A 22357-nucleotide genomic window follows, 5' to 3' on the forward strand; every position below is an offset into this window, starting at 1 on the left:
CTACCCAAGAAATAGTTTGTCCCAGATGAAGCCTCTTGCCACCAGTACACTTTGGATGAAACACAACTGCTGTTGGCTGCACTGCAACAATTTTCAGTTGTCTGAACAGGGAATCCAGCTTGCTTCACTGACCCCACCTGCTCAGCAAGGAAGGAGCAAGGACAGCATCACCCCCAGAGTGCCTTGTATTACTACTTGGAGTACTTTGTGCATTGATGGAATCCTTCAGCCTCACAGTACTGTGATCAGACTTTGCTCTGGGCAACCATTAAATATTTCACTATCAAGGGAAAGGAGATAAGGCTTTATTTCTGCAATTTCCAATCCCTCTGCAAAAGCCTGATAAAATCAAATTGCTTCAATCCAACTGATGCTGAACTTAAGCTATCACCCAATAATACCTAACAAGAGAGCAGAGACTCCCAACCACCTATTCTTTTTATGCCTGCCAGCAAGAAGACAGATTTATTTCTCTAGGATTAGAATTTTGCTATTGGAATGACTGGATATACCAGTACTGTTGCAACAAATCAGCATAAACCATAATCTCATTACAAAGCTATGGGACAGATTAATCCACTGAAAAATCCAGTTTGTTCCAAGGCAAGCTTTTCCCTAGCTGCAAATATACAAAGACAGCATCTCAGTGAGTCTTCAAAAAACCCTGTTTGACCTACTGCAGGGAAGAGAAGGACAAATATTTTAAATAAGCAGCAACTGGAATTTTGGTGCCACTGCCACTGATGGTAAACTCTCTGCTGATTTCAGCAGTCTCACAGTTTGAACCTTGGCATCTTGCTTTCTTTGTGTTCATAAGAAAACCAGTGAGAAAAAAAAGAAGAAAAAAGAGTAGTAACAACACAGATTTCATTGAGCTTTGTTTGTGTTTATTTCAAGCCTTCAGAACTAACATCCCAGAATGAGAAACCTTACTTTTTATGAATTCAAGTCAAACAAGCCAAAACACATCTTTCAACACAGACTGCTCTTCACTCCCACACAGGGGGAAAAAACCACTCAGTACAACAACATCTTAACATTCACATTCCAAAACAGAGTAACTTTCTGTTGCTACCATAATTACTCTTCTTATTAATATTGAGCATCATCAGATGTAACTGCAGATTTGCTGTAACCTCATGACAGATTTAATTCTATGACTGATCAAACAAAACAGTCAAACACCATGGTTACTTACAACAGCCTAGAAAATATCAGCAATTCTTTAAACTATTCTGATACTCTCAACATGTTGAATGTCTGCCAACTATTAGCGGCAACTATTTGTCATTGTAAAAAAAGGAAGGAAAAAAAATCATACAACCACTCAATTCCTTAAAAAAATGAGATTCTTATGGAAGAGAGCTCTCTGGTTTTGAAGTCACCTAAGACGACAAATCTGAAGTAATAAGAAAAATAGCAAGGAATGGCAAGTTTAACTGCACTTAAAATGGTCACAGGTTAGAAATATTGAGGAGAAAGCTAAATAACTTTTCATTGTATGCAAGAGAGGTTCCAGCCTAGTTTATTGTTACCATAGGGAGTGAAAGGAATTGTGTTGATCCCATACGTAGTTGTTTTTCCATTTTGAATTCTCATGGCCAAAGTCGAAGGGGTAAAAAAGTTAAAATATTTATCTGCTCTTTGCAATGAAGGCACCAGGCCTGGAAATGAAAAATGCAAAAAAGTAGCTCTCAAACGCAGTCTGATAGGTAAAGAGAACAACAGCACTACCTGACCGAAGTTAAAACAAAGCAGTAACGAGACCTCTGAGCAGTTTGCTGCCATACAAATAAGCTCCTTTAAATACTTCATTCACAGAACTGAGGTTCTCTTTCACTAGAGGCAGGCATTCCTCATTCTAGAGAGCTCCTGCTCAGATGTGTCTAGAAATACTGTGAGGTCCACTGGAGGACACACTTCCAAGTGCCTGTTTAGCATCAAGTGCCCAGCTGGAGAAGCCTAATACTTACGAGGTGGGAGCATTTAGCATTGCTCTTAACACACTGTCACTGACTTCCTATTTATGTCCAAGCACAGACAGAGTGGTTGCTTCAGCTGATCAAGCCAGAGGCAGCTGCACACCTTTGCTGCTGCACAGGTCTTGAGCAGTGAGGTCAGGGAAGGCTGGGTAAAGCTCCCCAGATGAAGAAAATGTTAACCCTACCAGCCTCATGGATTTAAGAGCTAGAATTTGAATCCAGATTGCCCTGGCAGACAGAGAAACAGTCTATTCATTCAGACTTTTCCTGGGCACAGCATGAGAGCTGGGGAGCTCTCATTGACAGTTATTTATAATTAGATGATATTTTAAAATAGCATCCAAGTAAACATACTCTATCCTCTCATTATCTATCCCAAGTCCTAAAGGGACACTATGGCACTTTGTGTTGCACAGCAGTGATCCCTGTTTGAACTTAGGGCATCTTGGACAAGCTCCCAATTAAAAATAAGTAGCCCAAATGCAGGAGCTGCTCAAGCATAGTTTTCTTTGGTTTTCAGAGAACTCATCATTACAATTTAATTTGTCTCTCGTCTTTCTTGCAGCCTGGGTTTAAGGGTGAAATAAAAACAGCTGGAAGTGAACAAAAGTTCAGCTCTGCTCTGAAGTGGGGCTGCCACCTGGCTGCTTGCCCAGTGGCCTGGCCCACCTCCCTGTGCCCTCACAGTCCGAGCAGGCACTAATGGGTTGTTCACACACAGCACCTGATTGTTGGAGCTGCCGTTGCCTCTGCATTTGAGTTACATCCACCCTAACCCTTCTGCTCAACCTGGAAAAATTCAAGTATCACTAACAGGCAGGTAATGCCTCTTCAAACGTGGGCTGACTGCATACAGGGACAGAAGTATGGATGTTCAATTCTAATTAGGCACCTCTTTGGTCTGCTTACATCCTGGGACAGTATCTGAGTAATACAAGAGCTAACAGGAGGAACACATTTAAAACCCTACACCTTTTCTGATCAAGAACAGTCTTAATCCTGAATGCTGTTTATTTCCATTGTTTCAAAGAATTATATACTACAGCTAAGAAGTATAAGAAGAATGGATTTTGCTTTAATAAAATGTAAGGGACAAGTGAATAACAGCTCTTAACAGCCCTTTGATAATATTTCTATCACCTTAAGAAGGCACATACAAGAAAACCTCAAAAAACAACCCACTCTCCTGTGGAAAGGAAAGCTTTTACTTTTGGTAAGCAGCATGCAGAACAGAGTGAATAAAAAAAGCCCATCATGCCTCACTCTCCCCTTGAGGGCACATTTATCTTTGCCCGCAGGCAATTTGGTCTTAAGATATTTTATTATATATTGACAGGAATTCAAATGACATTTGACATTGCAACCCATAAGACATGCAACAGAAAATTCTTCTCCTCCAGCTCACCCTACATTTGGCTGCAGTGCTGTCACAGTTTTGCTGCTGGTCTGAAGCCACATCCTGGGTCCAGGGGCTGCAGCAACACGTGTGTTACCACATTTTGTATTTTGAGCCCTTTCACCTCTCTGAGTCACACATGTGCAGATGCTTTTTATATCTTCCTGCTATGAGATTTCTGATTTACATTAATCAGAGATTAAGTGACAGGGAAAAAAAAAAAAAAGTCTGACCATAATGAAATTATGTGAGTGCAACTCGGGTAAGATCTCAGATTTAACTCTATGTGTGTGCCTGTGGCCCCTTCAAAGAGGAAACAGGGCAGTTTGTCCTTTGAATACATAGAAGCCTAAATAAAAACGGTTAACAAAGAAGCAAGAATATAATTAAGTGCTTTGGAAACCAGTCTTTCAGCAAGGATACACACCTAAGATTCTCCTTTTGGATCATCACATCATATCACAAATTGACAAGGATTACTACTACTCTTGCAAATATGCAGCATGCCCACTCTTACTCTCTAGGTCAAGCCAGCAATCACTGCGGGCTAAGAAAAGGAAGCATTACATGCAAAGCCTATCAATTCACATTTGAGTCCTGCCAGCAAAGCTCCCTTCACCAAAGTGAAACAAAACATCTTGTCAGCAGCACAGTGTAGGACTCCACAGGGGAGATCCCACGTTTTCAGTGTTGATAGCAGCCACCCCTCTCCAGCAGGGAAGGAATTGCAGCTCCTTTTAACAGCAATGAACTGCCATTCCAGCTTCTGCCTCCAGTGACCAGAAACACTGAAGTCTCTAGAAATGCCTAAAATTACTTTGCCTGCTTGCTTTCCCACGTCTGGTAGCACATAGGCAGCTATCCCTCCTGGAACACACACAGTAAAACACCACTGTCTGGTCCAACAAAGACCCTCCATGCTGAGAGAAAAAGAAGAGGGCAGAGCAAAAAGATGAGGGGATGGAGGGATGGAGAAGCAGAGTTTGCACAGGTGCTGGAAGAAGACAGCATAACAGATGGAAGGAGTGAAAGGAAGGACTATCCTATGTGAAGACAAGAAAGGATACGAGAAGCAGCTCCTTGCACTGCTCCATTCTGCCACTGCTGGACAGTGCTGTGAGTTTTACCTGACAAGCAACCTTGCAGATAACCTTGCAACACCTCCTGGAAGCCCACAAGGGTGGCACAGATTGGAGCCAAGGGTTCTTTGAACCCACTATGGTCTAAAGGGACACACTGAAAGATGCAACAGGAAAGATGGACAAGAAGAGATCTGTGCACAAATGCCATTTTCCTCCTCCTCCTTAAAGAAACAGTTTCCTTCATTTTCCCACCCCAATCTTCCCGGCTTCATCTCCAAAATGGTGAGGTGCCAGGAAGAAACAAGAATAGCTTTCAGTGGGGCAAATAAGCAAAACTGCCAGTTGGAACCACAACAACAGAAAAGCTGCAAACTGAAAAACAAACACAGGAGAGGGGGTATCCAAGCATTTGTGGACTACTTGGAAATAGCTCCTGGAAGTTAGTAACTTGAGTATTTAGACTGCATATCTTTTACAAACCCAGCTGCAAGGCAAACATGCTCTGCTTCAGTCTGGCTGCCCAGCTCACACAGTGCTGAGCAGCAGCCTTGGCAGTGCAACGCTGAGTTGGGAGCAGCTCTGAAATGACTGCTTATATTGCATGCAGGGACCTTCCTCCACTTGTGCCCTTGGGTCAGCCTTGGGCACACAGCCTGTCCCTTCAGCACAGAGTGAAGGCTTATGCACTCTATTCAGGGTGGTTAATCTCTGTGCAACTAGCCCACATCCTCCTTGCGCAGCAGAACAGTGTCCCCACACAGCCTACAGTCCAGCACATCGCCTTTGGAGGATGCACACCCCCACACTGTACCCCAGCCAGCAGCTGGTGCTCCCCTAAACACTGGCTGCAGTCCCCAGTCTGCCCCTGGAAACCTGTCACCCATGGAGCCACATCCTTAACCATGCCAGGCCGATTTTTGCCATGAGGGCACAAAGACAGAAAGCAAAGCAGCACATGGCACAAAATGGCCCATCAAAAGAGGCTTCTTAACTCAGCTTTTCTTCCCACTCCCCCAGTTCTGACTGTAAGGAGAAATGCCCCAACTTCCTTGTCGCCACCACAATGTTTTCCCTGCTCATTTCACAAACAGAATTGCAGCATGTTGTGTTTTATATAACATTTGAGTCACTAGGGTTCAGCCCTGGTATGAAGCAACTCCAGTATCAACTTCATCAGGTTGAGATCTTGAGCATCTTCCAGTCTCTGAAACCATGTTTAAATCTTAATTCTTGGTTCTCTTAGAAGCCCAGGGACATTCTCACAGAACAAGGAAATCCACACACATCCAAGTTCTCTGTGATTACAAGATTATAACATCCTGAAAGAAAAAACCCAAAACCAAAAAGGACACTTTTCAAGTAATTTTGCATTTCTTGAACGTTTGCACTTCCAGGAAGCTCCAAGTGACCACAGCAACAAGATTTGCTGCTTTTCCTGGGAAAATCACCATCCACTCTTCTGCTGAGAGTCCATCAGCTCTTGCGTGGTGTGCAGATGCTGCAATCCCTGGCACAGGGCTACCTACACCCCCAAACACACAGCTCTGGCAGCTATTGCTTGGTATTTCACGTTTCCATAATGGCTTGATCCACTCAGTTTGCACCTTGCAGTCTCAGGAGCATCTCCCTCCACATATCAGGCAGCCTGAAGGATGAGGAGGCTGGACTCCACAGCCTTCCCAGCCCCAGGAAGACCCTTCTCCCCCCATCAGCATGCAGCACCAAGCCTGGCAGGGCAGTACACCACACAGCAGGGCTACAGGAGATATTGAGACACAGCAGCTATTCTTGCTGGTGCAAAGCCTCAGCCAAGCACGCAGGTGCCCTGACAAAGCTGTGATTTATTAGTTTTATGCCGACTTGCACATCACCTCAGAGACTGCAGTGCAGATGTGGCTCTAATCCTCAGCCAACACACTCTTCAGTCTGCTTATACACCTCAATTTTACATTTCTGTGCTAAGCCCTTTAGATGAGCAGACATGGCTTACAGGTGGAGGCACAGTGAAGTTCGCTCCACAAGTTTTTCATACTGCAAATGGTATGAAAATCGCAGACCACAAATACTACGTAAAACTCTTTCCAAAGAGAAGGTCCATTAAAAGCAAAAAATTTCAGACTTGAAATATCAGCTCACTGAGTTTTATGAAGGTTGGTTTTGAGTCATATGCAATCCACATTAAGATGATGAATATTTTCCTATAGGGGAGAGACTTAAGCTGCCCTAATCCAACCAACTTGTTACTCCTAATGCCAAAAGGAAATACAGCAACACCCATGCCCTTTGCTTCTGACAAACCACCACTGGAATGACTGGAACACACTGCAACTCTTCCCACAACTTCCATCAAATCCTGTTGCACCAGACCATGCTGTCCAATATCCTCCAGCATTTCATCTTGGCATAGCCTTTGCTGGGGCATTACAGGGAGTGCCAGTTCACATAATCACCGAAGCCAGGAACACCTAGTTCCAGAACAGCACTTACAGACAAAGCAGAAAACAACGAAGCCCTTCTTTCCTATGCTAGACTTATACCATTCCTTGCAACAGCAGCATATGATTCATCACACCACATTTGTTTTAAGCTTAGGGGTTTGACTAACTGTTTGAGGCACCTTAATACCTTAGATTTTATGTATATCTTGTGCTTTACTTAAAAGCTAGATGTAATTTAAATGGTGGGGGGGGGGGTTGGAGAACGTAAAGTTATACCACTTGAATTCCAGTTAAGAAAAGACTAATGGTATTTCACCTTCCAAAACCTGAACTACATAATCATCCAGGAAGTGTTTATCCAGTTATGTACAAGAAGGCTTCACCTCACAAAGTCAAAACTTTAGAAACTGAAACAAAGAGCTAGTAGTTTTATGCCTTGAATAAATGTTCATATTCTCTGTTATTAAGACAACAAGAAGTTAAGAGCAATGTAACTATTTTCCATCCTAGCAGCCTTAACACACTACCACAGGTTCAAATGTCTGGTTAAGAACACACAATATACACTACTAAAATGGGTATGATGCTGAACTCTTTATCTATCTCACTGGAAATCCAGGGTACTCCTGGGAGCAGGTTTTGCCAAGCTACTGGCTTCCATCTCCAGAAAGGCACGATAATCTTCACAGACACCATTCGGTAGCTGCAGGTTTTAAATGAATTAAAAGCTTTTTCAATAAAATGTTTCTGGAACACATCTCTGCCAGCAGGGAAAAAGGAAAAAACCAGTCCAACCAAAACAAAAACCCAGGATCAGTGGTTAGTGGCAACCTGTCAGTTGTTTTTTTTCATCCAAATGTCTTGATGGAAACAGCAGACCGCACCGTGAAGGTAGAAAGAAGAGGAAGCAAGCAGGAGATGCTACTGGAATTATTCTTTAATGGCAGAACACACAGTATAAACAGTCAGAGTTTCAAAGCTCTTCAGCATCTAAGGAAGAAATCAAGCCAAGTGGATACAATGGATCTTGAGGATATTTGCTGCCAAATCAAACACTTGTCTTGTCTGCCCCATACATAAGAACTATCACCTGCCACACCTCACTGGACAAGGCAGCCCCACCTACAGCTGGCAATCAGATCACGGCCATTACCCAGGGTGTGAGCATATGTGAAACCTCTTTCTTGGTCCGTTCAAAAGCTCTGCCCTACTCCCACATGATGCCTTTTAAAGATTTATTCAATAGCAGACTACTGAGACATGCTGCACTAGCTTCTCAAAAGAAGGAGGTCATTGAAGACAATTAAAGCACGGATAGCAGCATTCAGACCTTTAGAGAATAAATCTCTTTGTAGTTTCAAAGTATTGTTCAGCTGCACAGATAACTCGCATTTGTGGAGTGACGCAATAAAAATTTTCATTATGTACATGGCCATGCTGTTCTATTGAGTATGATCTTTTTTGATAAGATGTGAGGGTGCTTAGTTTCCAGAACTGGAATCAGCTCTACAGTAACGTGCTGAATAGAACAATAGTCCCCTGAACACGACTGGGGCAGACAGTTGTCACTATGAGAAAGTTTTGAAATGGAAGAGAAAAAGAGAACCTGAAATAAAACTAAATAGAATCCCTTTGTCCCCAGGAGCAACAGCAGTACGAACTCACTATTCACCCACTACTGATATGTGCAGGAGTTCACCTAAGGGTAAGAAAGAAGAAAATCCCCTTTTAAATCTGTTACCCATTTTACAGATTTTTCCTTTCTTTATAGCTACCAATTCTGTCATGTCATCTCACAGCACATTTACAATGCATAAGGAAGAATTTCCTTCACTGCCTGGGTGGCTCATAGAGATCCATCATATCCTCCGCAGGAAAGTTCAGCATGTTTTGCCTGCCATGCACAGTAGGGAATCACTTCCCTATGAGTTGAGGTCAAGTGCCACTATATTTGACCCCAACAGCACCACCACATTTTTTTTTCCTAGATATCACTTAGGGGGGGAAAAAAAAAAAATCAAAGGACAGCATGGTCTTTTAATCCCATAAACCTTAGTCTTTTTACACAAACTGGGAATTTCTGTGAACTCTTCCAGTTCATACACAATATATGGGTAAAAAAATATCTACAAGCAAAGGCTGATCTTTACTTGTGAAAACACATCAAGACTGTCTGGGAAAAAGGGAGTTCCACTAAGAAAAAGAATGACAGGCTCTTAGGAGTCTGAAGGGAGCAGTAAGCTTACAAAAAAAAAGCTTGGCCTACAGCTCAGCTCTATACTAAGCAATATTTTCTTGATCTTAACCTTGATAGCATTTCTCTTTTACCCTCCAAAATTATCCTTAGAAAAATAATTACCAAAAATCTAAAGCCCTGAGATCAGCACACACAACATCATTTCCATACTAGCAACAAGACACAATCACAGCTTCGCCATCAGCTTTTTCTCTGATGGTCTGAAGAGAGCCAAGCCCAGCCCCACGTGCAGCCCTGGTTCTCACAGGCCAGCCATGCTCACCTTTTGCCCCGTTGCAAAAACCACACTGTGATAAGATCTCTTTCTGCTGCGGGTTCCCAGAACAAAATCTTTCCCCCACTGCACCCACCCACAAGTCTCTCACTGGGGTGGTATTCAGCTGTGACAATGCAAATTGGGACTGGGGGGCAGAAAGGGGGGAGGACAGGAAAAACACAGCACAAAGCTCATTCCTCTCTTGCTCTTCAAGTCTTGCTTCTTTTCATCTGAAAGAGCCCACTCAGTGAATTCCACAGCACGAGACCAAGTCCATGCATTTTCTCTGGTAGGGTGTTCAACACTTTTTTAGCAGTTTTGTATTTGAGTTATCATCTAGAAATATTTAACTTGTTATGGAGGTTGGGGAAATACAAAACCCATTTGCTCCCTTCTAGAGTGACAGGTTTGGGTTTCTTTCAGTCGATTTGTTCAATTAATATAACAATGTTCACCAGGAAAACAATAAAACACATGAACACATTGAAACAAAAAATTTCATTTACAACTGAACAGCATCCAAAAGCATAACCTGAAACACAACCAGTCTTAAAATTAAAAAAAAAAACAACCAAGCCTGAAAAGTTTTTCAGGTTTTCAAACTCTGAAAAAAACCCCCAGAAGCTGACATACTTATCATTTCTAGATGGATAAGGTAGGCATGAATGCCTAACTACTTCCAACTATATCTTGATGTAACAAAAGACTACTTCCTCCCATACCATCAAGAAAAACCCTCCCTTCTCAGCAGAGGACCAAATTTAGTGCACATAAATATTTCATAACTTCATCCTGTCAAGAAATCAAACTGAATTACTTAGGGCAATTTTCCAGGAGCTGCACATCCAAGCTCAAAGAATAAAACTGAACTGATCATACCCATTCTTCTACTTCATACTGAAAGGCCAGAAGGTGAAGCAACAGTGCAAAACTGGACATCTCATGTGGGTGCCATCTAAGAACATTATCCACCAAGTGCTAAACTCCATGAAGAAATGTAGAAACAACACAGTAAGACTGACATCTTCTGAAGAGAATACCACTCCAGCTTCACAATTCTCTCCTACCTCCTGGTTTGCCAGAAGAAACAAATTCTTGCTTTCACAAAACCTCATGAAAAATGAAACAAGAGCCAAGAAACAACTTGCTGCTACAGACAGAGGCCAACCACGGAATCAAAAGGTGACTGAAGACAGACATCTACAGGTGGTTCGATTTCCAACAGCATGAAACACATGCAGCTTCCACTGACCTGGAGAGGAATTCAGCACCTGAAGAAGACATGAGGGCATTTCTGTGCAAACAAACCCTGACTCAAAGATAAGAGCCACACCCTGATAAAACTGGCACACGACACTACCTTGCTAACAGAGGTAGCCTTAAACTTCCTAAGCACTGGATGACACACATTTGGATTGGACTCTGCATTTATTTTCTTCAGCGTTGCATCAAGAAAATTTCCGACAGAGCTCCACTTGTTCACCTTGCAAGACAAGAACTGGTATGCAGAGCAACCATCCTTCAGCAGCCCGTGCTCCAGTCAATTCCACAAGCATTGCACATTTACAACTTTCCTCCTTTAGAAGGCTATGCGCTGATTCATGGTTGCTTTCTCTTATTGCAAGACAAGCTTCTCTGGAAAAAGAAAAAGCATTCTTTTCCCATCCCCAAGACCATGGCGTCTGCATTCTTTATAAAATATTGATTTGTCTGCTGTCTGTAGCGCCCAAAGTTAAAAGTACATGCATTTGAGTAGGTAAAACCAGATCCACGAGCCGCTGAACCGGGTAGACCTCAATCAGCTCCAACTTGAAGCCCTTCACACAGAGCCCCACCTGAGCCTGCCTCCTGGCAGGGCTTAGTGCGAGGCTGAACCACTACTGCAGGACACCTACAGCAACAGCTGCCTCCTGTCTGGCCATCTCAGGGCATGGGCAGAAGAGCTCAGGTCTGTTTACATCCACTTGCTTGTGCATATGCTCTTTAAATGTGACACATGGGACAAAGAAGCCTTTGCACAAAAGCCACAACATCTTTGTCTCCCCAACAATTATGGGATATTCCCATCAACAGCTCCAACACAAGGACCCCCCCCCCGACCGAGAAACCCCAACAGCTGCTTGCTTGAAAACCCATAAACTTTCTCTACCCACAAAGCTTTTTCAGGGACCTTCTAATGAAGAAAGACAAGAGGAGTGGGGAGATTTGGAGGTGTAATACATAGAGAGGGAAATTAATAAGTCATCAGTATATACATCCTGTTACAGCCTGAAATAGTGCCAGGAGCCTCGAGTAAATTAACAGCCTTAAGTGCAGTGACTGGAGGCCATCTTAGCTGTTCCTAGTGACAGAAGGTATTACCACGAGGAACTCCTTAACATACCAGCTTTGCCATTCTCACTGGACAACATACATTTGACAGTATGATGAACAGGCAGATTCCGTTAAAAAAGCAAAAATACTATTTTCTTTAACCTGCTCCTGAGTGCCAGCTCTGAGGAAGTACTACGAGTGAAAGGAAAAATACTGCATAATCCAGGGGCAAAGTCAAAAATGATCACTGCAGTATGGAAATTGCAGTTAAGTAATAAAACAGTCTTGGTCTTGAACTGTACACTGGGAAGTAACAGAGGACGATGTCTGTGCTCATTTTTAACTTTTCAAATCAATACAAAACTTGACAAATCAAGAACTGTTCTATTATATCATAAAAGCACATGATGACTTCATAAGCTAATGAATTTAAAAGCCTAGAATTTTTTTCCAATTTTTGAGTTATCTTCTGCATTCCTTTAGAGAGCTGGACAGTTTTCATGGAGCTACCATGCAATGGTACATATTGTTATAAACATACACATTATTGCAAAGCAGCTGTCTGAGGCTTTATAAGAAAATTCCCATATTTCCCAGGTTCTCTGTGCCGACACATTACTTTTCAAGACATGGATCTAGGAACGGTAAAACGGTGCTGTCATAGCTGTTCTGTCAGACCTGATTCATATTTCCTGGAGTAAATAAAAAGCTGCACACTTGGAAACGGCAGGTGAGCACCCAAATGAACTGTAATAAAAAGTTGTCGGGAGACTGCAAAGGCTTCTTATGTTACTCTTTTTTTTTTTTTTTTTTAACAGGTCTGTGGCCTTCTTAGGGAATTGTAACACAAGGGATTTAGCCCACTTGGCTATTTTGTATCCCTTCTTATTTGGCCTTGTTGTAGCATCACTTTATCAAAATACCCGGACTCCAGTGCTGAAAATGTACTGAAATGCTGGAAATGCCCTTCCACGCTTAATTTGGGACTGCGAGGACCTCTTTCAGTGGGGCAGGCTGCTGACAGCAAACAGGCTCCACCGAGCTGCCCTCCGCACCCGCGGAGGGGCACGGGGGCACATTACCCAGATATGTCGGTGCAAAGCAACGCGCGGACTCCGCGGCGAGTGGGAGCCTTGCACCGAGCCCCGGCAGCGGCAGAAGCCGGTTCGAGGACCGCCGGGAGAGCGCTCCCGGGAGCCGCGGGAGGCACGGGGCGCTCCCGGGACCGTGTCCGGCAGCCCGCCCGCAGCCCGGCGCCCGCCCGGCCCCGCTCCCGCCCCACGCACCGCTGTCCAGCCGGGCGATCTGGGGCAGCCGGTAGGTGCTGACGAGCAGGTCCAGGGGCACGGCCACCGCGCTCCACTTCACGTCCTTGAGGTTGCAGCCCAGCGGCGGGCCGGGGTCCATCTTCCCGGCCCGGGAGGGGAGGGAGCAGCCAGACAGGCAGCGCCGGCGGGGTGCTCCCACCCGGCGGGGCGGCTGCCAGCGGGGCGGGCGGCTGAGGGGCGCCGGGAGGGAGAGGAGGAGGGAGCGCGGCTCGCTCCGCGCCAGGCGCCCGGGACGCGCGGGGCTAGGCAGAGAGCGAGGCCCGCCGGGCGCCCGCTGCTGCTGCTGCTGCTGCCTCTGCGGCTGCTGCTGCTCCCGCCGCCCCCCGGGACCGGCTGGGGCCGCCCGCCGCCGCCGCCGCGCCTGGCCCAGGAAGCGCCATCCCAGCACTGACTAATCAACAGGGTGCGAGCAACGCCTGCGCAGCTGCCGCTCCTCCCCGCGCCGAAAAGGAAAGTGCCGGGCTGCCCGCCCGCCCGCCCGGCGCGGAGAGCCAGAGCCAGCGCCTGCCAGAGCCGCCCAGCCCGTCCCTCTCACTCCACCCTCCGACCGCTCGCCCGACGTGCAGCCCGCACTTGGGCTATGTATCTCTTCTTTTAGTTTTCACCTGTGAGTCATGTATATACGTGTGAGTTCATGTATGCAGGCTGTGCACTGTTACTGCACACGCAGGTATTACACATATTGCGTATTCAAAGGTCTTCACACCATGGGAACGTTTGTTCATTCATTCTTCAAAGTGGCTTCTGTGATGAAATCTTATATGATCTTCCTAAGATATTTTATTTAAAGTTATCCTTTGTTTTATGCATTTTGATCTCCAGGCTGCCATACTGCAGAAACTCTGGGAAATTAAACCAGAAAAACTCCTGGGTGGTTGCACTGTACTGTGCTCAAGTTTATTTTGTTCCCTTCTGTGTCAAAACTGTTTATTTTATTGCAGCAAACTTGGCTACATTTAAGCCTTTACTGTTGACTAGAGACATAAAAGTGCCTTGCAGTGATTAGCAAAACGACTGACAACATCCACAACCAACATCTCTCTCCAGGCTCCAGCTTCTCTATCTATCCTTGAGACTACCGAGCATGGCAGAGCTCCGGGAAGAGCTGTGGTTCCAAGAGCCCTCCCGCTGCTCTCCTTTCCTCATGGCCTGGGTAAAGGGCCAGACACTGCTGCGTGCCTGTGTCACTGCTGGTGGCACAGCACTGCCAGCACGAGGAGGGTTGAGACAGACATGCTCTTGTTCTGCTCTGCCGCAGAGACTGGGACTTTATCCATGGTCTCCAAGATGAAACAAAGACCATGGAAACTAGTCGACATAGAAGATTACAGAAAACCCAAGTTATCTTGCTTTATGTGCATCAAGGTTGGCTTGAAGCTCATCCTGCTGTAGGTCCATACTTTAGTCATACAGTGTGGCCCTGGATTTTCCCAACACTGTGAAAAAACTTCGTTCTTTATGAAGAAGGTTTTTCTGCTGTTAGATCCTATCTACCAGAATAGTTAGCTTTAAATTTTTTTTTAAATTTACCTTGAAAAGATACTTCTTTTCAAAGCAGTTTTCCTTTTACCAAGTTCACCAAATGCTTTTCAACAACATCAGTAAATTAAGCTACTGAAGTGCAAAGCAATATCACAGAGTGGGTCAGGTTGGGAGGGACCACACTGGATCATCTGGTCCAACCTCCATGCTCAGGCAGGGTCATCCCAGAGGACATGACACAGGATTGCATCCAGACAGTTACAGAATATCTCCATTGAGGAAGGTCCCACAACTCCTCTGGGAAATCTGTTCCAGTCCATGGTCACTTACATAGAAAAGGTATTCCTGACATTCAGAGGGAACTTCCTGTGCCTCAGTTTCTGCCTGTTGTGTTTTGTCCCATTGCTTGGCATCACCGAGAAGAGCCTGGCTCCATCCTCTTGGCACCCTCCCTTCAGGTACTTATAAACATTTTAAAGTCCCCTCAGTCATCCCTTTCTTCTCAAGGCTAACAGGCCTGGCTCCCTCAGCCTGTCCTCGTAAGAGAGGTGCTCCAGCCCCTCAGTCATCTTTGTTGCCCTCCACTGGACCTACTGCAGGAGCTCCATGTCTCTCCTGTATTGAGAACTGGACACAGCACTCAGCACAGCACAGTGTCCTCACCAGGGCTGAGGAGAGGGGCAAGGTCACCTCCCTGGATCAGCTGGCAATGCTGTTCCTAATGCCCCCCAGGATACCATTGGCTTTCCTGGCCATCAGGGCACCCTGCTGGCTCATGGACAGCTTGTTGTCCACCAGGACCCTCAGGTCCTTCTCCTCAGAGCTGCTTTCCATCAGGTCACCAGGTATCAGCCACTCCTCACAACTTTGTGTCATCAGTGAATTTGAGCACTGCTGCTAAGAGCATTATTGCTAAAATATGGAACATGTGTGTTTAGTTCATTCAGGCTCCACGAGGTTTCCAGGTGCAGTACGTAAAATGAAGCAAATCAGATCAGACTGGGATTCACCAGGACTTGAAGCACTAGTCTGTCAGGAATTGTTCTTAAACACTATCTTGAGTACCATTAATTCCAGGAGAGATACCATCTCACAGCATGTGTCTCTCTCAGACATTATGCACTTCTGCTGTCTGGGAAAAAAAGCGTCTTTCACACAGAAATAGTTTTGTTGATTTTTCTTGAAACATTTTTTCATTCTTCCGTACTAGATGTCCTATGGCCTTTAAATCTGCCTTCCTATAAGTGTGCTTGTGTTCTCTCCAACCAGTGAAAAACCAGCCCACTCTTAACCATTTTACTGGAACAATGTGCATTTAAAAAAAACGTAACTTCTAGATACTATCTAAATTTCATTCAGTTATCTCCAGGCAGAGAGTTCATAATGCTCATTAGTATTTAAATGTCTTGTTCTTGCTCTTGGAGTCACTTTGTTATGTCTCCTAACTGTACTCCAGCTCCACCTCCTTGGAATATATTCTAATAGTACATAAATGGCATTCAAATCACCAGCACAAACCAGAAATTTCTTGTTTTAACTGCACCTGATGTATAATTAACACTTTAGAGATAATTTTCCTGATGTCTAGCAATGCCTTAGTGTGATCTCTTAGCAGTCTCCTACAGGTGTAAAATGCTAATGAAGCCACCAGACCTGAAGAGCAAATCTACCCTAGGGCCAGGGCCTCAGTTTCACAACGTCTCAGTTTTTGTCTTAGTTTTTGTCTATGTGCCTTTCAGGTGGTGTTCAGGGACAGTCTTTATGAATCAACAGAAAATTCTTGCCATAAAACCATAAGCAGTGGCAAAAGGACCCAGAATAATCCCTGAAATTATTCTTGAAAGCATTTTGAATTGACTTGCACATTGATTTCACAACACATTTATGCAACAGTCTGTAAAATCTGTAGTATGTATGTATTCCATTGCCAATAACATTATTTTTAAAGCATTTCAGATCAACCTCAGTTCATGTATGTGTTAACATCTGAAAAGGAACTGTTCATAACAAATTCATTTTAGTATGAGTCTGGTAACATGCTTTGCAGTGTTGTGTGCACACATCCAATAAAACTGAGCTTTATACAGTAAGTTTCATGGGAAACCATAATATTTGGTATTTCTGTAAAAAACACCCCAATAATTTGCATTCATTGTTCCTATATGATTTTTTTTCATACCAAAGGCACAATTTTCCTAATATTTACAAATCCAGTGGGATGTAACAGAAGATGCAGTGATCATTTCAGAATCAGATCCTAAATTTCTTTCTCTGAATCTCAGAATTATAAAATTATTTAAGTTGGAACAGACCAGCAAGGTCATTGAGCAGAACCTTTGACCAAACACCACCTTGTCAACTAAAGCACAGCACAAGGTACCACAAGTTATTTCTTGGAACACTTCCAGGGATGGTGTCTCTACCCTCTCCATGGGCAGCCTGTTCCAATGCTTAATAACCCTTTCCATGAAGAAATTTTCGTGAAGAAATTTTTCCAATTTTTCCATCCATTTCCAAGATGTCCAAGCTAAACTTTTGTTGGTGTTTTCTATTGAGAGTTGTGTTTATTCCCCATTGGCACACTCTTGTAATCTACAATGAGTATCTTTGGAAAAAGGCAGTTGTTTTGCCCCAGGAGATGTGAAAGGAGAGCACTCATGGTGCTCATGGAGTGTTAGGTAAAGCATCAGCTAGCAAGAGTCAGCATCCTACAAAAACTGCCATGGGAACCTGAGTATCTGCATCTCCCTCAGGTGGGACTGGATCATACCTAAGCACAAGTGGTAGGAAACTGCATGAAGGAAAAATGAATTGAAGAAATTCCTTACTTGAAATTCTCATTAGCTATAAAGGAAAGAAATAAAAATTACAAATTAATCTGACCCTTTTTAATCTATTTTCACTGTTAGAAAAAGAAGGAGGAATTACATGGAGGCTTAAACCTAGAAAACCAGTGGATGAACTGTGAGTTCAGGACAGCTTTGAAAGCTCATCAGAGAACTACTGTTGAAATGCAAAACTGCAGAATTTGATCTCTACAGAGGAAGGGAAGGAAGTGAAATAAAGATTAAGTTGGATGAATCATGAGATCTTCAATGACCTGAAATAAAATAGAAAGTAGGTCAAATTACTAAATTATTAATAAATATATAGACTGTGTATGGACAAAACCTGAAAGATAAGCTCCCAGAAAGTTAGAAAATTAGATTTTAAAGATAGCAAGCCTGTTGATAAGATGCATAGTAAGAATACTAAGGAAAAAATTGGTCTGTTATTCCACAGAGGTGAAACTCTATTTAATCATCACTGGTGATGCTGATACTTTCAACCTCAGCCTTGAATTTTAGAAGGCAATGTGATTTCACTCTACCACCACCAACAGAAGTCTAAGGCTAGAAAAAGGAACAAATAAACTGGAAAATACATAGACAAGTTAAAGATTCTTGGACAGACTGGACCTGGTGAAACTCCGTTATGGTTCAAACTATGTTAAAATTGCTACTGATTATTTCCAAGGATGAACAGAATGAGGTTCCAGAAAACCCAAAAGGGATTGCATCTCTCTCAAGGAGGCAAGGAAATACCAAACTGATATAATATACTAACTAATTAAGTTAATTTCTACTAAATAAAGGGGTTTTAATGGGCTTTGTGGATGGGGAAGACTGAGGATCATAAGAGTTTCTTATAATGTGCTCTTAACAAAAAATCTCCAAATGAACAGTCTAGGCAATATAAATACAAAATTATTTGGAAATAATTAGTACTCCAAAGCTGAAAGGATATATTGAACAGAATTTCACTTAGATCCATCTTGGATCCAGAACCATCCAGGACCTTCATCAACATCACTGATGACTGAACAGAGTGCACTTATATTTGGAGACTGTATTTATAGGAAGAGGCTCCAACTATGCTGGAGCACAACATTACAATTCAGAGGGATCTTGGCAGACTGGAGCAACTGAAATGCCACTGAACAAGGAGAAACAGAAGGTTTTACACATCCAAAGGAATAATCAACTGCACAAGTACGTAGCAGGATAAAAAAAGCAGTTCTATGGATCACAAGTGGTGCTAGGCTACCTTGCATTATGCTGATGCTGGAATGCATAAATAGGAGTATCACAAGTAAGATACTGAAAACATAATTTAAATTTATCCAGCTGTTTTTATTTAAACTGGAATAGTCTGCTCAGTTTTCAGGTCTACAGTCCAGGATAGCTGAGAACCAACCCAAGAACCTTAAGAGGAGGGAGACAAAAAGGGCTAAAGATTCTGAAAATCCAAACTACAAGGGAAGGTAGCAAGGTTGGGAATTCTCTTGAGAGAGAAAAAAGAGAAGAGAGAAGAGAGAGAAGAGAGCAGCTAGAGATGTTTGCCTGCATCAAGAGGAAAGGATTAGGAAAAATTTCCTAATACCTAACCTAACTGGTACACATGGAAAGTTTGCCTGCCTCCCATGTGTACCGGTTAGGTTAGGTATTAGGAAATTTCCTGCTTAGCAGACCAGTTAAGTAAGGACTATTGCCAGCCAGAGACACTCTGAAATCTCCACCACTGCAGGTCTCTGACCAGCTTATTGCATTACATCGGGGCAGCTGATCAGAGGTTGAGATATGATGAGAACCCAGACACACTCTCAAAATCCCTTCCAGCACTATTTCCTTCCTCTGCTATGGTTTTAATGAAGGCAGGGATTATCCTTTGTTCCTTGTTTTCAGATTTTGTGAAAAGCACTAGCTTCAGTGACTGGCCACGATGAGTAGTCAAGAGCAGCTGTAAATACAGAGATACAGAGCCCAGCCCATCCTTTTGCAACATTTCTGCAGGCACACTAACTGGGCTAGGGGCATATAAACCTGGCACTATGCTCAGGCACATTTGGTCCCATGTGCTCCATTTGAGCTCCCTTTCTCAATACCAAATTTAGTAATATTTTGATATTATGACAATCTGCAAACAGCCCTCAAAAAAGAAGCAAGTGTATTTCAGAAGGTTAGTGGCATTTCAGAAAGTAAGCCAGTGGGGCTAGTTATTTTGGATGTACTGAGATGGATCAAAACACAATTTTGCACAACAGCATTAGTCATTTAAAATGATGATAAAACAACCACATCTCCTATGCAAGGATAAAAAAAGAAGACAGTATAGTCACTACAATTCTTCAGTTTTCTTAACCTGTGTTTGCTTTTTGCTTATCTTGCAGATTTAAGTTATGCTTTGCTTTTGATTAAAGAAAAAGTAACCAGCATCCTGATTCTGCCCTTGTTTAAAATTAAATAAGATATTCTCCACGGATTTTTAAAGATATTACAAGTCTATATAAAACAAATCTACATGAGCATAATCAGATACCTCCTCTATTTACACTTTGAGAAAACAACATAAATACAATAAACACAGTATCAAAGAAAGCCTTTCATTTTTTGCCACAAATGACAAAAAAAAATTTGAAAATGCGGGTATGCAGCTAACACCTGCGTAAACTATTTTAAGGAATTATGAAATTTAAATAACATAAACATTATTATTACTGGATGCATTCTGTTCTTCCATGCTTTCAGAATTCTTAGGAATGTCCAGCAACGTACTCTAGTGGAAGTTTTCCCTGTCCATATCAGGGAGGCTGAAACTAGATGATCTTCAAGCTCTCTTCCAACCCAAACCATTCTATGACACCAATCTTTATATGGCCTATCCCTTTCTCTCAGACATTACCTTTGCAGAGTCCCTATTCAGGGGTATTGAAGTAGCATGTATGTGTCTGAAATGGGTATAGAAGAAACCAAGCCAAAAATTCTCTGAGACTTGTCTATGGGACTGCAGTAAGTATGAGGTACTTAAAGAGATGATATATGATTTCATATATCAGAAGGTTGCTTGTGTGATGATGTCAATGTTCATTGTATTACAAATCTGGTATAAATAACATACAAGAAAGTGAAGGGTGTGTTTTTAATAACAGAAAATTAGTACACTTAGACTTAATTTCTGCAAACATTTACATTCAAGCACTGTCACCCTGTGAAGCACCTAATAATTCCGAAATCAGATAACTGTTTTATCTTCACATTAAAAATATGAAAATATAATATAAACATATAAAAAAATTTGGCAACAATGTCTGTGTAATACAAAGAATGCTTAAACACTGTATTTTTGGATTACAGGCTCACTTTTAAAATCTTATATGTTCCTTTGTAACACTTGATATTTCCTGAAGAGAAAATGGAATATGAAACAATATTTTAGAATGCACAGCAGGTTCTCTTCTTAGTTTCATTTAGAGACACAACGTCTAAGTCATGTAATACACTGGATTTCTGAAAAACAAACAAAAGCAAACACTTCATTAAGATAACTAGAACACAACGGTTGAAAAGTTTGCTTTTTCACATACTTTAATGTAAAATATTTGGTGCAGTCACTGGATATGTTTTTCCTTTGAATATTTAATTAAATGATTGAAGTTTTCTAATAAATTGGATGGAAAATGATGCCTACGCAAGTCCCATTTGGCATCTTTCCATTCTTTAGCTGCCTCAAACATCTCTCCTAAGTCTGAAGGTAACAGAAAATGTCTTTTGAGGAGTCAGTACAAACCACACTTGCCAATCCTGTAAATCTTTACTCACACAAACTGTTCTATAAGTACAGGTTCTTCTGTTGACTACACCAATTTTAGCTGATTTTCAGTTAAGTACCCTTATCTTTGAAGTACTGAGCATGTGTTGGAAAAGTCCAGTTGAAAGGAACATGTAATACAGAATATTAGTACAGGCTATTAACTGTTATAAAAGATGTTAACTTGTTTTGTGAAATTCACTAAAATTCCGTTTTCTTGCCTCTATTTTATAACCCCCAAATGGAAACAGTTCAGTCTTTATCATGATAAACTATCAAAATAGCACTCCACCCTTGTAAAACATTTATGTACTGATTGCAAAAGCAGATTGTAACAAAAATGAAAATCATCAAAACCAGGACTCTTCCTTTCAGCAATGAACTCAACTAGATAATTAATGTTGACCAGAGAAACAATCAAACCCAGTTGTGCAATTCAGAACATGTCGCAATCTTGTTCTCTGAAACTATGAACACTGAACCCTGAACTAGGGCACAAAGACACAGAATATTGTCACATGCCCAGGAAAATGAAAGCCCCAACTTTTCTACCTGCCACTCTGCTGCCTGTGTCTTGGCAGGTTTACCAACCAAGCATGGAGAAATAAGTGCAACCACTGGATTCACCACATTCCTCTCTCAACCCAAATCCAACAGCCATAAACAGTCATGTCTGACAATAAAGAGAAGCTTCCAGAAACAACAGCTATCTAAGCTGGAATGAATGAAATCCAAAGCACAGGAAAAAAAGAAAGGAAGAAGAGAAAAAAAGGCATCATGTAGTTAAGTACAATACTAATCACAACTCAGAACTGAAAACTTACAGATAGAAAGTCACAGGGTAGTTGAACATTGACTACATCCAGAAAGATTCACCTAAAATTACTCGGCTGCATCAGAACGAGGGCAAAATATAAAGTCTCCCTTGTGCTACAAATAAGCTTTATGCCTCTTTGGCTGAGAATATTCATAACTTCTTAAAATTCTGGAGAAGATGCATGGAATTTATTTCCTTTTTTCTTCTCTAGTCATAGTTCCAGCTCTTCCAGAGTGCTGGCTGCACTGTGCCAGAGCCATCCCCACAAAGCAAGTGGCTGAACTCATTCCTCCCTGAGGCTGCAGGGACCCAGGGAGGCTTCCACAGTGCGTGGTGCTGGGGGAGAACATGAAACATCTGGGAAGGGATCAAAAGTGAT

General features: G+C 42.6%; 2 protein-coding genes across 4 annotated transcripts in view; both read right to left on the minus strand.

Moving 5' to 3' along the window:
• Positions 1-13453, minus strand: part of GAREM1 (GRB2 associated regulator of MAPK1 subtype 1) — a 102750-nt gene extending 89297 nt beyond the window's left edge. Inside the window, exon 1 of the mRNA XM_041399255.1 lies at positions 13011-13453. Coding sequence (XP_041255189.1) covers positions 13011-13131 — 121 coding nt within the window. The 5' untranslated portion in view covers positions 13132-13453. The remainder of the gene's footprint in view (positions 1-13010) is intronic.
• Positions 1-22357, minus strand: part of LOC121333158 (ras-related protein Rab-10-like) — a 61602-nt gene that overhangs the window by 9604 nt on the left and 29641 nt on the right. For 2 of the 3 annotated variants that reach the window (XM_041399256.1, XM_041399257.1), the window contains one exon: positions 20479-20860. The exons of the other annotated variant lie outside the window; for it this stretch is intronic. In XM_041399256.1, the coding sequence (XP_041255190.1) occupies positions 20786-20860 (75 nt within the window). In that variant the 3' untranslated portion in view covers positions 20479-20785. Of the gene's footprint in view, positions 1-20478; positions 20861-22357 lie in introns of those variants that run through there. 3 annotated transcript variants of the gene reach the window in all.

Source organism: Onychostruthus taczanowskii, unplaced genomic scaffold (genome assembly GCF_017590055.1).
Source record: "Onychostruthus taczanowskii isolate IOZ18803 unplaced genomic scaffold, ASM1759005v1 scaffold16, whole genome shotgun sequence".
Classification (NCBI taxonomy): Eukaryota; Metazoa; Chordata; class Aves; order Passeriformes; family Passeridae; genus Onychostruthus; species Onychostruthus taczanowskii.